The following is a 16,201-nucleotide window of genomic DNA, read 5'->3' as shown; positions in this document are numbered from 1 at the left end:
CGACCGATCTGCACAACATCCTCTGGCCGACACAAGTTGACCGGTCTCCTGGGCACGAAGAACGAGATGAAGCGTGAAGAACAAGAGGGATGAAGAACATACCCGCATAAGGGGCACACCGGTGGAGGACTCCGGCGCCAGCGCTCCTTGAGCATATCGGGAGGTAACGACCAAGTTTAACAGTCAACTCTTGAGCATAGTGACAGGTGGTGAGATATGGGGATGGGATCTATTTTCGTAGTGGATATCGCGGAGTGTTGCAAGATCTATGGTTTGTAGAGAGAAGAGACTGATGCGAGATCTATAGTTCATAGAGAGAAGCATCGCCGCGACAATGGTGAGAATAATAAGTATTAGGGTGGAATTAGTTAGTAATTGTTGTAATGAACTATGTGATCAGTAGAAATGTTGTTTGCTATTCCAAAATTAAGAGTGCTAATCATTACTACTTTTTGATGTAATAAAAAATCATCGTTGATTGGAATGCTTCAGTAAATTCATAGTCCCACCAATAATCACTATGAATTTACTTTTCCTCAAAAATAAAGTAAATTCATAGTAGTCTTTAGATTTAGATGTGATGGTGGGCGTCTCGTGGTCCAACCTGTAAATGTCCACGCCATGGTCCCACTTATAATGGTGTTTTGCTCCCACTGCCAGCTATTTGCTATTTTATCAATATCCATGTCTTCTAATCCACATATAAGGGCTTCTCGGTCCCACTCATATCAGTTTATGAGCGGGCAAACATTCAAAGGCTTTGACTCGACAAAAACACATTGTTTGGTTATTTGCGAGTCTGGGCTAGAGCGAGGAGGGGAAAAATAAAGTGTTTTGAGAGTTGGGCAAAACTGATTAGTACTATTGTAACCTATGTGGAACACGAAACCAATTATCCTTAATAAAAAATCAGACGAATGATTTCTAGCAAATCCGGAAAAAAAATCTTGAGAGTTTATTTTCTTCACAAAAATCGGGAAATAAAAAACTATACAGTAAGTTCATTTTCTTCACTGGTTTTACATCAACTGAGCAAGTGATAAACCGTTCGTGTCTCCTCCTCTGCCTTATCCCTTAGCTGTAGGGATTGAGCAAACAAGTACACACACGCAAACAGTCTCCAGCAAAATTACATAAGCTGGGATCTCAAATCACGCGAGCCTTCATTTTCCTATGCATTCTCCAGTAAGCAACAATGGTGCGCATATATCGCCGTGCCCAACCACAGCGTACACGCCGGCAGCTGGCCGGTCGCCGTGTGACCCAAAACTCAAAAGTACCAGCCTCGTCCAGTGGCAGCGATAGCATCCACCTCCGCCCTCGCCTCGGCGGCGTACCTCCTCCCGGGCGGCAGCGGCAACGACGAGGCGGACGAGATCGACGCCGACCGTCGCATCCCAAGCCCTACACCGTCCGACCTGAAGCTGCTGCCTCCCGACGAGCTAGAGCTGGAGCTGAAGCTCGATGCGGACGCAAACCCAAACCCGGCGCTTTTCTTGCTGCCCTTCCTCCGGAGCATGGGGAGCCCGAAGCACCCGAACGCCGCCGTTTCGGCCTCAGGCGTGGCGGCGCCATACTCCGTCACCGCCGCCCGAGGCGCGGCGTCAATGAAGGCAGTCGGCGGCGCCCGGCGGTTACCGCCGGCATACGCATAAGGCCGTCGCCGGGACGGCGACACGGACGCCGAGCGCGCGGAGGAGACGCGAGGCGACGAGGCAGCCGAGTGGTGGTGGTAATACGGCGACGGCGACGACGTCATGGACGGAGGCGGCGTCAGCGTCAGCTTCGGCGCCACCTTGGCGGGCGATGCCGCCGCCGCTGCGCTCGCGCTCCGTGTGTGCTTCGGCGTCCCCGGGCAGACCTCCCACTTGAACGGTATCGCCCCCGCCCTCCTGCACGAGTCATCTTCCATCGCTCCTGCTGCAATCTTGTAAACCACCTCTTTCAGAAGTGTGAGCTTAACTCCTCTCTCTAGAATTTGTTTTCTGTCCCTCTCCCTCTGTTCGTGCTTCTGAATTTATAGGGGCCATGGCTGGCGATGATTCAGGAGTGATTCGAGGGGGAGATGGACTGGTTCGAGATAGTGGGAGGCTATCCGAACTTTGTTTAGTGTGCATGCGTTGAGAAATTTTGGCGGTTTGGCACTAAGTGGTAGGCTAACCGGAGAAATTGAATTGTGAGATCGACCATGTTACCTCTGACTTCTTGTTTCAGCACAAGACAAATTCGGCATGATTGTGTAGTACGAGTACTTTTTTTCTCCGGGTTCAGCTGACGACCGGCGCATCGATCAGTTAGGGAAATGTCGTTTTCAGGTTTGACGACCTGTGCAGAAACGAGACGACGACGAGACGCGCACGTCGATCGGAGCGGAAACTTTCCCGGTGGTTCGTGGGCGGCCGGCGGCGTGATTGGATTGGAGAAGATAACAGGTCTATGGTTTGTGATCTCGTACGTATGTCCACCAAAATGTTATACTGGCTGATTGATTGTGCACCTGGTAACTAGCGTGGCTAATCCGGCTGCGGTGGTTGCTCTAGTAAGATTGTTCCAATTTCAACTGGAAATTTAGATGTGTGCATCAGCGCTCCAAGAAGACGTTTACAAGACAAGGCTAATGTTTAACACACCGACCAAGAAATGGTTTCCTGTTGACATATCAATTTTCAGTATTGTCTTCTATATATATGCATCTTCCGACAGCTACGTACTTTTCTTATCTACTTTTCTGATGTCTTTTGCGTTGACACACGACATTCTTTATCGTTGTCGTTATCAAACACGAAATTCTTATCTTTTTTCAGGGAGTAGTTTAGACGGATGTTTGCACATTCTTCTACAGAAATTTTCTGGGTAATAGAGTTGACATATGCATTTTTTTCGGAGACAAGCTAAATTTCAGTATACTCAATGAGGATAATGGATGTTTTTTTTCTTAAGATGACAATGTGGATGTTGCTTTCTCTAAAGAATTGGATATGGTAACACTCCACTGATACCATCGTTCGTAACCGTGGACAGGTGTGGCCACTGGCCAATTGCCGTTTACTACTTGCTCCCCCGAAACCCTGGGCTTGCCTTGCAGCTAAAAAGACCTGCCAGCCATTTCAGTGAAGGCCCAAGAGAAGAAAATGGGAAATCACTAGCAAAAGGCATACCTTGTCGGCAATACCTATTTGACGCCTGTTGCGTGTCAACACGCACCCCTCCGATGCAACCGGCTCTCTCACATTGAAGACGGCCACGCCGGCGAACAATAAGGCTGGCCGAAGATGGGGACGATGCGGCTGGCCAGTGTCGCTGGCAAGGCGATGCCTAGACCTCGCCGGAAACAGGGATGACGTGGCTCGCCGTGGCATCGCCGGCGAAGTCAAGGAATGGAATTTAGGGTGGGGGCAGCGGGAGCGGGTAGCTCACCGATGACATAGGGTTTGTGGCACGGGGTGCTCACCAGCGCTGTAGTCGGGTCATTTAGAGTAAGTTTTGGGCGGTGGTGGACCGGTAATTGGGGCGGTTTGAGGAGGGTGTGTTAGGGCAACGCGCGAGCGGCAACGGCCGCGGGTGGTGGGAGATAGCGGTCCAGCCCACGGTAGCAGCGAAGGGTCGATGACAAGCTCCGGTAGCGATGGGCAGGAACAAGGGGTTGATGAATTTAACAATGAATATGATGATGAGGAGGTGTGGGATCCCACATCGTTTCCACGCTCAACAACGCTAAACGCGTCAAATAGGTCCACCCGACCTTCTAGGGCAAACTTATATATCGCTTGTTGTGTCTCCTATCATCACGATGCACAAGCTACATGGCGAGCGTCTGTGGCCCGTTAGCGAGTGTCGATGAAACGAGGGTGGATGACCTTGCGAGTAGTTTTTTCGATATATTTTAGAGTTTTGCTAATCGTCTTCTTTTTTGGCATCCGTATCAATGGAGATGGTATCGTCTAATATAAGTGATATTCGGCTCTTCGTTCGATGAAGAGATATCCGTACTAACGTTAATAGTGGTGTTCAAAGACTAAATTTCTCTAGGCATGGTCGTTCAGATCTTACCTCATCGATTTTGGAAAATCAATTCACATCATTGGTGCAAAGAGGATTGTTCTCGTAATATTTATCCCAACTGATATACGTTCTTGACAATGGTGATACATACTCTCAGCTCCCAGCGACATCGATCGGGCTATTTGGTTGCTTTTTTTGTAGAATAATGGTATGGTGTTTGTGCTCTTGCCGATGCTAGTTCATTACTCTACTGGTTGTGTCATGGCTGTAGCCTTGACATTACGGCTCGAAATTATGGAAGAACCTTTTGTTGGCATTTACAGATTTGTGGTTTGACATCTAGATCATTTTTGATAGTTTCCTATAGAAAATTTAGACTCCCTCCATATTGGTTTATTAGGCCCCCATGTAGTTTAAGTAAAAGAGTTAAACCATTAATTTGTTCAATAAAATATTACATATATGCCACAAAAGGTATATCATAGGAAACTTCTTTTAAATATGAATCCAGTAGTATATCTTTTGTGACGTATATCTTATATTTTGTTAACCATATTAAGTGGTCAAAAAAATTCTCAAAATATGTGGCTGCTAAGGATGGCAATGGAGTGGGTTTGGACGGACATACCAAAATCAGATCCATATCCATCAACCTAACTGTGTCCTTCCTCCGAACGTATCTATGAGCATGGATGTTGCTCCAAATCTAAACCTGTCAGATATCTGGGTATCCATGGATATCCATGGGCTTACGTGTTATGTACGTCAGCATAAACATCAGCATGACAAAAACAGTTCGACAAAATTTAAGCACTTAGGCAACATTTTAACACTATAGCAACATTTCAGCAGCAATATCAGCAATATTTCACTACAGATGCATATCAGCAGCAAATCAACAATACAGCAGCATTTTGAGCAATATCAACAATAGTTATATGGGCAATGCATCGGAGTATCAAAGCAACAATATTTTAACCACATAGTATTTGAAATTTGCGGGTCCTGCCTATCAACCGGATATGTATTGGATATCCACGGGACGAAACCTTTTCCCATGTCCACCTCATTAGTTAGCGGATATCCTCCCCATAAAATTTGTGGGCATAATCAGCACTCCATACTCATGCCCGACGGTCCCAATATTCGTGGACACCTGGATCCGTGGATAGAATTGTCATCCTTATTAGTGGATGCCTAATAAACCAGTATGATGGGAGTACAAGATTGTGTGTTGGAAGAAAAAAAATCTAAAAAATTTACTTGTATAAAACTTTCTTTTTTAATTCTTGGAGATTATTAAGCAAAACAATCCGTCACAAGGTAGTTCACAATAAAGTCTGGTAGATCACCATGCCGTCTTATAGGATTTCTTTTTCGTCATTATCACTGCTACACAAAATGACATGCATGCATCTAATCTAAAACTACTTATAAAGGCACGAACTTGGCAGAAACATCCAATCACAGCCTTCTATTCCATCTAATCTAACGGCACATATGACTCCAATGACATTGCACAACACCACCACCAACTATCCAATTCACACGCCATCATCACAAAATAACTTCCTTATTTACACGCTCTGCATCAATTTCGCGATTGCATTCCATGTCACGAAAATAATTCCATGGTTGCATGCATGCATAATTTACGGAATTCCGTATCAATTTCGTGATTTCATTCCATGTCACGCAAATGATTCTGCAACTACAGCGCCACCATCGCGGATATTGCATTGGCCATCCGTGCTCGCCATCATCACAAAATAACTTCCTTATTTACACGCTCTGCATCAATTTCGCGATTGCATTCCATGTCACGAAAATAATTCCATGGTTGCATGCATGCATAATTTACGGAATTCCGTATCAATTTCGTGATTTCATTCCATGTCACGCAAATGATTCTGCAACTATAGCGCCACCATCGCGGATATTGCATTGGCCATCCGTGCTCGCCTCAGTTCTGCTCCGTCGCCGCCATCGCCGTCGCCGTCGCCGTCGTCGCCATCGCCGCCGTCTACGACCATTGCGCCAGCACCCCCATGCCGTCTCCGCTGTGATCTATCGCCGCAGTCGCAACCGCCAAACCACGACATCGCACGTCCGACGTGCCACCAGCAATTCACCACCACCGCCACTCCGTGAGTATCACCTCAATCTCGGACGACCTTCTTCAACTGCACTAGAGCGATTTCCAGGCCTGCAAGGTGAGACGTTCTGAATAGTGAATAAATTAATTATGCAACACAAAAATTTAGGTATTTCTAAATCATCAGATGAGTTGTTATGTCGCAACCGTGCATCAGGACAAAACAATATCTAAAATTTAACTATGATGATCTTCCTACACTCATGTGCTGATCAAAGCAAACTTTCATGATCTTGTAATTGTATTTTTTGCTCTTACCAGATAGCACATCAATCAAATGGTTCAGTCTTTCCCCGGCGAAAACGCCCCCCATTTCAAGACATAACGAATACATCGCCATCAGGTACTGTTATTGGCTTACATTACATACCTACCGTCTCTTCAGTTCGGCTGACTGTTTGCATGCTGAAACAGGCCAGACCACCAATGAGGAAGTTGCAACGCCCCCAGGTGCCGAAGATATTTCGCAAATTCATCAACCTGCTCCAAAAAAACAGAGGGGGAGACGCTCCCCATTTCAAGATATAACAAACACAACGCCATCAGGTATTCTTATGGGGTTACATTATCCGCCAGATCTTCACTTCGGCTGACTGTTGACATGCTGAAACAGGCCAGACCACCAACGAAGTTGCAACGTCCACAGGTGCCGGAGATACTTCACAGGTTGATCAATCTGCTCCAAAAAAACAGAGGGGTCAAGGATGGTATGGACGAATGACTGAACAACAAAGAGCGCAGTACCTACTCAAACAGCGTGAAGCACGACAACGAAAACGTGATCTTGCAGAGTCCATAAAAAATACGCCACCTGGTAATCTGGTATTACAAATGTCTTAATCTACCAAATTCAACGCCGCCGTATTTATGTTTTTTTGTCCACAAATCTGTAGTTGTTTCCAAACCTGAATACCAGACTGTGAGCACTATGAGGGATAGTACAATTGCTACCACGCAGCAGTCCAATGTCACGCGAGGTACACACATACATAATCACATTACATATTTAGTCTCACCTATGAAAACGTATATGCACTTTCATCCTTTCATTCATTTCAACACTGTTTTAAATGTTCTATGTCTGGACATTCGCAGATGTTATTGTAACTCCTCTATCAAGATATAAACAGGGTACGACCAGGATATGATATTGGCTTGAGAAGACATTTGTCATCCTTTTACTTCAATAGTGTTTCTCCTATAAATATTATCCATTTTTTCAAGCCAATAACATGTTTTTTGTTCTTACCATTACTAGGCACGGTAACAAATTTGATTGGAACTCCCAAGCAAACTGTGCAATCATCTCCAACTTATCTAGAAAAACGACCCATAAACTGTATTACTGAGCGATACTCACATGAAAATATTATAGGGAAAAACAATCAACGTTTAAATGGGTCAATGCATTACTCTCCTGCCACACCTAACACCATAAACATCAACACCCGGTTGTATCAGTCCAATATGAGTGCAATTCAAAGTGATAATTTTGTCCGGAACTTGCTACCAAGCTTTCAATCTGGATGCGCCACCCCAGGTAAACACTTTATATATATGGTTTATAGTTTTCATATGCTTACTCAGTACATATTTATTTAATATTTCCTAACTTCTCAACAGATCAACAATGGCCTGGGAGATTCGTACTTCAAGATTCTCCTAAGCTAACTGCAGCAGAAACGAAAAGGATGCGAGAGAGAGGCCGATACACTTCAATGAGTCCCGATCAAATGGATGCTCTCCTCAAGAAAAGACGAGATTACAATGTTACGAGGAGAAGCACTAGACCATCAAACTGTACTGATGAGACGTCTCCAGGTATAGTGCATGCAACATAAGTGCATTGTACATCTAGATTATTATATTATAGCTTACCATTTCTTACAGTTTAATTATTATTTTACCTACAAGAAAATGACCAATTAGATGATTCATACGGTTTATTTGAGCCTGTTGATCAAGCACCACAGTTTGAAGGTACATAAATGCACAACTATTGTTTCTATTTTTTCTTCATCTATTTCTCAATCAAAATCTTGCCTACATGGATGCCCGATCGTACACCATGGTGAAGCTCCAGACGATGAGCTTGACGAGGAAGCAAGAATATTTAGTGGACAACGTAAGAACATTTCTGCCTTCTATCATTTCAAAAATAACACTCTTATCATTTCCAAATTTATTACTAATATTTTTAATCAAGTGTTCATGATTTATTGTTCATATATTGCAATTTCTAGGTGTTGAATACGAAACGTACCATGGAGAACGACATACTACTGAAGGAATACCAATAAATAATAATATTGCTGATGTCATCTACCAAAACTTACCAAAAAAACACCATGTCCTCAAAAAGGCAGATGACTGTGACCACTGTGGAGCAATGCGGTTCCAGTTCGAGGGGCCTGCATTTTGCTGTAGAAAAGGAAGAGTCCGTATGTTCATTCCGGATGTTCCAGAGGAGTTGAAACGTTTGTGGACAAGTCAGAAAGATGAGGATGCTAAATATTTCAGAAAAAATATCCGCTATTTCAACTCCCACTTCTCATTTACAAGTCTTGGGGTTACACTTGACCGCCAAGTTAGCACTGCGAAAGGAACTGGCAACTATACATTTCGGGCACATGGCATATTGTACTACAAAATGGATGATCTGGTACCGGGTGATAATGGGCCACGACACCTGCAGCTTTATATTTATGATAGCGATGAATCCTTGTCTCATAGGGTCCAGAGGTCTCCTGATCTTAATGTAGATCTCATTCGGAAAATCCTGAAAATACTTGAGAACAATCCTTATGTGCAGACTTTCAAGAGTGTTGGGTCATTTTCGAATCTAGATGAGTACAGAATTGAGCTCAACACAAATATAACCCTGGATCAGCGTCGGTACAATGCCCCCACGGCATCTGAAGTGGCTGCGATATGGGTTGAAGGAAACAACCCGATGAACTGCTTCGATAGGAGTGTTGTCGTGCATGGAAAAGGAGGTAATCCCTTGTATATTAGAGCTTACTATGGGTGCTATGATCCCTTGGCATATCCATTATTTTTTCCGGGTGGGGAGACCGGCTGGAATCGTAAGATGCCATATCTTGAGCCTCCTCAGGATTTAGCGGATAATTCTGATTTAGCAACAGGTGTGTCTGTATAACGCCTCAATTTTTTACTAACTATTCTTTGAGAATACTTACGAGCAAATATGCTTTTACTCATGACATTATAATTAACAGATTACTTTATTTCAGCTGGAGCTGGTACGTCTGCACGACAAGAAGTCCAGTCAAGTGATTTACCCAGACAAGATGAAGACCAAGCCAGTGATTTACCTAGACGAGATGAAAACCATACTAATGATTTACCTGGACAAGATGAAGAACATGCTACTGAGGCACCTGGACAAGATGAAGAACATGCTACTGAGGCACCTGGACAAGATGAAGAACAAGCTACCGATCCAACAGGCATGGTCATCATTGATAATTTTAAATCATTTAACAAACAACAACCCAACTTATTATATTTTGTAACCATTTGAATGTGTAGATGATATCAATGGTAGCCAATATGATGATCTTATCGACCTAGCACAGTCCAGTAAATTCGTTAGCGCGAGGGAGTACTATTGTTTCAAGTTGCAAATCCGGAAGGGGCTCTTTAACATCATCTTGTTCGGGGGGCGCCTCTTCCAACAATGGGCTGTTGATATGTACATCAAGATAGAAACTATGAGGCTTGACTGGTACTCGAAGCCGAGCAATCAAAAGACTATACGAGCTGACCTCTACCAGGTAATAACATGCACTTATGAAGGGTATTATTAATGTTTTAGAAATAAAAAAATGTCCTCATTTCTGAGTTTTTTCTGTTGTACAGGGTCTGGTTGACACCATTGATGCTGGCGAGGCACGTGGGGATTGGATTGGCAAAAGAATCGTGCTCCCACGTACTTTTCCAGGCGGTGACAGAGACATGCAGAGGAGGTTCCTTGATGCTATGGCTATAGTCCAACGTTGGGGTAAACCGGATTATTTTATCACAATGACTTGCAACCCGTATTGGAAGGAAATAACAGAGAAACTAATGCCCGGTCAGCTGCCACAAGATCGTCCAGATCTGATGGCAGGAGTTTACAAGGCTAAGCAGCGAGATATGATGGATTTGTTGATCAAGGGTAAGCATTTTGGAGCAGTCGCAGCTTATGTACATGTGACCGAGTTTCAGAAAAGAGGTTTGCCGCATGAGCATATCCTTCTTATTATGAAATCAGATAGCAAGTTAAAAACCCCAGATGACTATGATCGGGTGATATCTGCTGAGATACCAGACAAAGAGAAGTTCCCTGTTCTACATGATCTGGTAGTCAAACACATGTTGCATGGACCATGTGGTGCGTTGAAGAAAAGTTGTCCTTGCATGATTGATGGACAATGTCGTTTCCATTATCCTCGACAATTTTGCAGCCATACACAGCAAGGAAAAGATTCATATCCCATCTACAGAAGGAGGGACGACGGGTGTGTAGTTAAGATCAGAGGAGCAGAATTGGACAATAGATGGGTGGTCCCTTACAACCCTTTTCTTCTCATGCGATACAACTGCCACATTAATGTTGAAGCTTGCTCGAGCATCAAGGCGGTCAAGTATCTGTTCAAGTACATCTACAAAGGACATGATAGAACATCATTTGCATTCGAGAAGGATGTCATCAATGCTGGGGGAATCATCAATGAAATTCGTCAGTATAGGGATGCACGCTATATATCTCCTCCAGAGGCTATTTATAGGATTTCTGTTTTCACATGTTTGGTGTTAGTCCGTCTGTTCTGCAACTCCAGCTTCATTTGGAGAACATGCATACTGTTGCCTTCAAAGCATGTGATAATTTGGAGGATGTTGTTGCTAAACCATCGTCTTCTAAATCCATGCTTACTGAGTACTTTGATATGAACCATAAGTATGCAGAGGCACGGAAATGGCTTTATAGAGAGTTTCCAGAACACTATAGGTGGATTAACGGAGATAAGAAGTGGCAGAAGAGAAAAAATAAGAGATCACAGATCGGACGACTGGTGTATGCACACCCGGCCAAAGGAGAGATGTACTACTTGCGAGTGCTCCTAAGTCATGTGCGAGGTGCCTCTTCGTTTGATGACTTAAAAACAGTAAATGGCAAGTTGTGTGGTTCCTTCAGAGAGGCGTGTGAGCACTTAGGCCTCATTGAGCATGACAAGTCCATTGATGATTGCATGACGGAGGCAGCCACATTTCAGATGCCTTATGCTCTTAGACGGTTGTTTGCAACTATACTGGTATTCTGCGAGGCAACAGAAATCCGACAACTGTGGGACAAACATCTAGCATCGATGTCTGAGGATTACCGCCGCAATCAATCCAATGAGGCGGCACTTGAGCAGATGGTCCTTAGAGATATCAGGGATCTTGTGCAATCTATGGGAAAGGATATTAAAAGCTATGGACTTCCGGATCTGGTTGAGACAGACGGTTCTTCTGACGCTGATTATAGAGAGGTATATGAGGAGAGACAAGTCACCGCAGACCAAGAACATCTAGATCTAATTGAACGTTTAAATAGTGAGCAGCTAGCTGGTTTCAATGACATATTGGATCATGTGAGGAACCAAAAAGGACAGATATTTTTTTGTTGATGGTCCAAGAGGCACTGGGAAGACGTACTTGTACAAGGCTTTGCTTGCGAAGGTGCGTGACATGGGCCTAATAGCAATTGCAACTGCTACATCAGGTATAGCTGCGTCAATAATGCCTGGAGGCCGAACTGCACACTCCAGGTTTAAAATTCCAATCAAGCTCACTGACTACAGCATGTATGGTTTCACAAAGCAGAGTGGTACAGCGGAGTTGCTTAAACAAGCGTCCTTGATAATTTGGGACGAAGTCGCTATGACAAAGCGTCAAGCAGTTGAGACGCTTGATAGATCACTCCAAGATATAATGGGATGTCCTTTGCCATTTGGGGGGAAGGTTGTTGTCTTTGGTGGGGATTTTAGGCAGGTCCTTCCTGTTGTCACACGAGGGATAAGAGCACAGATCACCGATGCAACACTGCTGAAATCCTATCTGTGGGAGAAGATCCGCAAGATTCGCCTCACACGCAATATGCGTGCACAGACTGACCCTTGGTTTTCTGAATACCTCCTAAGGATCGGCAATGGAACAGAAGAGACAATTAGCGACGACTATGTGCGTCTCCCAGATGACATTGTGATCGGCTATACTGAGGATGGGAAAGCAATTAACAAACTCATCGAAGATGTCTTCCCATCACTGCACGCCAATGCTACCTCAAGGGAGTACATGAGCACACGTGCAATTCTTTCAACCAAGAATGAGCATGTGGATGACCTCAATGACAAAATGATCTCCAGGTTTCCAGGCGAGGAAAAGGTATACCATAGCTTCGACTCAATCGAGGATGACTTGTAGAATAACTACACGATTGACTTTTTGAACTCGATCACACCAAATGGCTTGCCCCCGCATACCTTGAAGGTAAAGGTCAACTGCCCGGTCATTCTGCTACGTAACCTAGACCCTCATAATGGCTTGTGCAATGGAACACGGCTCATGATCAGAGCCTTCCAGGATAATGCAATTGACGCAGAGATTGTTGGTGGTCAGCATGCTGGAAAGAGGGTGTTCATACCTAGGATCCCTATGTCGCCCTCGGAGGATACCTCACTTCCCTTCAAGTTTAAGAGAAAACAGTTCCCGATCCGCCTGAGTTTTGCGATGACCATTAACAAGGCACAGGGTCAGACCATCCCGAACGTCGGTATTTACCTTCCCGAGCTCGTGTTCTCCCATGGTCAGTTGTACGTTGCATTGTCAAGGGGCGTCTCAAGGCAGACGACACGAATTTTGGCCAAACCGAACAAGGAGGTTGATAAATCTGGGAGAAGCACCAAGAACATTGTTTATAGAGATGTGTTGGAGGGATGAGGCAGGTGCGTGCTTCCATGATTTGTTTGCACCTATGCTTTTGTATCTATCTAACTACTTTTGGACATAACATTTTTCATTTTTATTACTTGCAGTTTCTGATCAGATGAGACTATATAAGCATGAAAGAAGAATGATGTCCATGTGAGCTCAACTCTCTATATTGATGTCGTTTTTCAGTGTGATGATGTACTTGTAAAGTTGTGACATCTCAACTGTCCAAAACTGATCTGGTGGTCTTTAAATGTGTCGCGGCTCTGAGTAATGCTAATAATACTTTGCTATTATAATATTACCTTTTACCTAGAGCTGAATAGCAATATACATATAACTGTATTACTTAAATTATCTTTCCATCAATATCTTAATTAAAAGAGCCAACCAGGCTACTGATTGCAGGAATCAAACAAATCATGTCTTTGCCCAGACCAACACATAACTTGTGACCACTACTACCGACAACTCTGGTGAATTTCAGTTGGGCACCTACAGGTTTCGTGATCTGCTCAAGGACGATGCTGAATTTCTTGTCAGCAAAAATAGCACTAGGAATATCACAAAGTTGCGTATAGCAATTTACGTAATGTCCTTATGCCCATGTATAATTTTTTTATTGTAAGATAGAGTATTATGTTCTGAAATTTCTGATGTTTGGTAGCAATTCATGTTATAGGATGATGGAATTAATCACTGTAAAATTTTGTAATGCTTGTGATCTTTTAAATTCACTGGTTTGAGTTCGTGAACCAAATGGATGATTTTTCAGTTTGCAGCATAGGCATATTGATCTTTGAGTTTTACATCAGCTGCAACCTTCTACTCTGTAGGTGATAATTTACTAAATCAAAAGTATAGTTTGCTGCCCTTAGTTTGTTTCACATGTCATCGCTCAATCATGGCCATCTATGAGTACCATATACTGTACACTTGCAAAGGAAAAGAAAAAAGTGCATACGGACTCCAATCTACTTGATGAAACAAGGAAACAAGTGTCCCTAAAATGCTTACTCATACCTATGGTACTAAACGGATGAATGCCTCTGTTCGTTGTATCAAGCAATCATGAGCAACATAAAATTTGATTTTAGAGAATCAAAGTCTATTCAAAATGGAATGGAGGAATTTAGTTAATCCATTGCTTTCAGTAACTACAAACTATAGTACAATAATCAAATTTCTGGGAGGAATCAAGAATAAACCCAGAACAAGGTGGGCAAGGAATTACCATTCAGGAAAGAGGTTGAAAGGGGCATCATCCACTCCGGGAGCATGCCATTCTTGGGCGTTCCGGTTCGCTCCAACCTGCCGGAGCAGGACGTCCTCGGAGGTCGCTCCGGTTAACCGTCTAGACCCGCGGGCGTAGGTGGCTGGCGCTGTGGAGTGTGGAGTCAGCGAACGCGCGCCTTCTGCCTCCATTGGCGCCTGCCCCAGGGTTACCTGGCCTTCGGAGAGGCTCCTCCTACCGCCTGGTCTCCGGTGCCTCTTCGGGCTCTCCGGCGATCTTAATCGAGGATGAACGAAGGGGAACATCAAGGGCGTGCCACCGGCGCGACCTAATTCGTGGCAGCGGCGGGGTGTGTGGAGTCATCGAGGTCAGCGGCGAGTAAGGGGAAGCTGCAGAGGTCAGCGGCGGGGAGGCAGGGGCACGAGCTGCCGGTCGCCGGCGTTGTGCAGAAAGGGGTCTGGGCGGTCGAGAGGGGGAAGAGTAGGCAGTGTGGGAGCGACATGTCCTTCAATTTCTGTTGTTGACTTGCTGTCGATATGAATGATTGTACCCAGTAAAAACAAGGAGAGAGAGAGGCAGAAACGATCCAGCTTCATTCTACAGTATTACTACGAGTACTTTTTTTTAATTAAGTACGGTACTACTACTTTATTGAGGTTACCTTTCTTCTTGAGGAATTTTCTTGCAGTCCTTCCGGTTGTTGGGATTTCCAACAACTGTCAACGTGGAACTAGCTTCGCAAGGAGCACAAATCTACTTAGTTTTTCTGTTAATTATATATTTTTTTTAAAAACTAATGATATTTTTTAGTTGAATAATATGTTAAAATTGTGTGGTCAGGTAATCGTGTGCTTTGTGGACGTTGAACTTGATGAGCATGTATATTTTGTATGACATTTCTGAACAAGTATATTCTTGCTCGGTATGATTGATTATGTATTTCATAATTATTATTTAAAAATCAATTATAATTACTAATAGATTCACATGACACATTTTAGGTCACTACGGATTTTATATGAAGACATGTGTGTGGATCGTGCCTTACATGTGGTCACATGATTGTGCATAAGACATATCTAAGTGGCCTATAAAGAACTAAGGAAAGAGAATTAAGATTTGAAATACATATCTATACCTACCTAATAATAAAGAAAATAAGGTTTCTTGTTCGTCCGTCTGTTTCTGCCCCTTTTTTCTGTCGAATTTACAAAGTCTGCCACCGCCAAAGTCAAAAACGATTCGTCCCATCGAAAGAAAAAAAAACAGTTCGACTGCGTCCTCCTGGTTCCCTACGGCTCCTTCCTCCACTGCGCCGCCCGGGCTTCGTTCACCGACCACGCCACCCCTGGCCCCTTCGTCCATGCTGCTGAACCTGGTTCTGCGCTGCTCAAGGTCGCCGCCTGCTTCCCCTACTCCACCTCCCGCGTCATTCGTCTGCTCAAAAAATACACCACGGCCAGCGAGATCCCAATCCCGAGATCTATCTAGAATCGAGGCCCGCGCTGCTGCTGTCCGGCGTGCAAGCGCTGGTCTGGGAAATCTTGTTTCTGGCGGAGTCATGGGATCCCGGCCACATCACCAGGTGAACGCGCAGGCGCTCCAGCCCGATTTGTTGTGGATAAGGTTCAGGACCTGTCGCCATTAGAGAATAGCAGCACTGGCTTTGGCACCAGGGAAATAGCAGCACGGGCGTCGTACACTTTCGAGCGGCCGGAGAAGCTAGCTTATTTGGCTGGTATCTAGATGTAGGGGCAAGGGGAAATTCGGGCTGCTGCGTTTTTGGGATTAACCGCTAATATCTCTATTAATTTTCTCTTCAGATCTGGTTG

At 44.3% G+C, this 16,201-nt stretch overlaps 2 protein-coding genes across 2 annotated transcripts; one reads left to right on the top strand and one right to left on the bottom strand.

Annotated features, from left to right (window-relative positions):
* Positions 1-936: 936 nt before the first annotated feature.
* Positions 937-2,129, bottom strand: LOC127294144 (uncharacterized). Its single transcript, XM_051323900.2, has one exon. It carries the CDS (start codon positions 1,910-1,912, stop codon positions 1,271-1,273), a length of 642 nt encoding a protein of 213 aa, XP_051179860.1. The 5' UTR covers positions 1,913-2,129; the 3' UTR covers positions 937-1,270.
* A 2,561-nt stretch (positions 2,130-4,690) lies between these two features.
* Positions 4,691-15,860, top strand: LOC127347285 (uncharacterized). Its single transcript, XM_071829208.1, has 18 exons — positions 4,691-4,729; positions 5,925-6,064; positions 6,543-6,607; positions 6,771-6,979; positions 7,074-7,134; positions 7,253-7,288; positions 8,401-8,819; positions 8,970-9,153; positions 9,412-9,627; positions 9,710-9,954; positions 10,040-10,337; positions 10,434-10,522; positions 10,637-10,915; positions 11,002-11,796; positions 11,885-12,589; positions 12,695-13,084; positions 13,623-13,673; positions 15,585-15,860. The coding sequence occupies exons 1-18, from the start codon at positions 4,691-4,693 to the stop codon at positions 15,858-15,860; spliced, it is 4,497 nt and encodes a 1,498-aa protein (XP_071685309.1).
* The last annotated feature ends 341 nt before the right edge of the window (positions 15,861-16,201 follow it).

This window comes from Lolium perenne, chromosome 4 (genome assembly GCF_019359855.2).
Source record: "Lolium perenne isolate Kyuss_39 chromosome 4, Kyuss_2.0, whole genome shotgun sequence".
Taxonomy (NCBI): domain Eukaryota; kingdom Viridiplantae; phylum Streptophyta; class Magnoliopsida; order Poales; family Poaceae; genus Lolium; species Lolium perenne.
Note: the sequence above shows the minus strand (reverse complement) of the source record. Positions and strands in the feature narration are given on the sequence as shown.

Coding starts and splice junctions, on each gene's coding strand:
- LOC127347285 (XM_071829208.1), top strand. CDS start 4,691: ATGGATGTTGCTCCAAATCTAAACCTGTCAGATATCTGG. Junction 11,797..11,884: donor TCAATGACATATTGGATCAT/GTGAGGAACCAA, acceptor TTGCTTGCGAAG/GTGCGTGACATGGGCCTAAT. Junction 13,674..15,584: donor AGGACGATGCTGAATTTCTT/GTCAGCAAAAAT, acceptor GAATTTACAAAG/TCTGCCACCGCCAAAGTCAA.
- LOC127294144 (XM_051323900.2), bottom strand. CDS start 1,912: ATGGAAGATGACTCGTGCAGGAGGGCGGGGGCGATACCGTTCAAGTGG.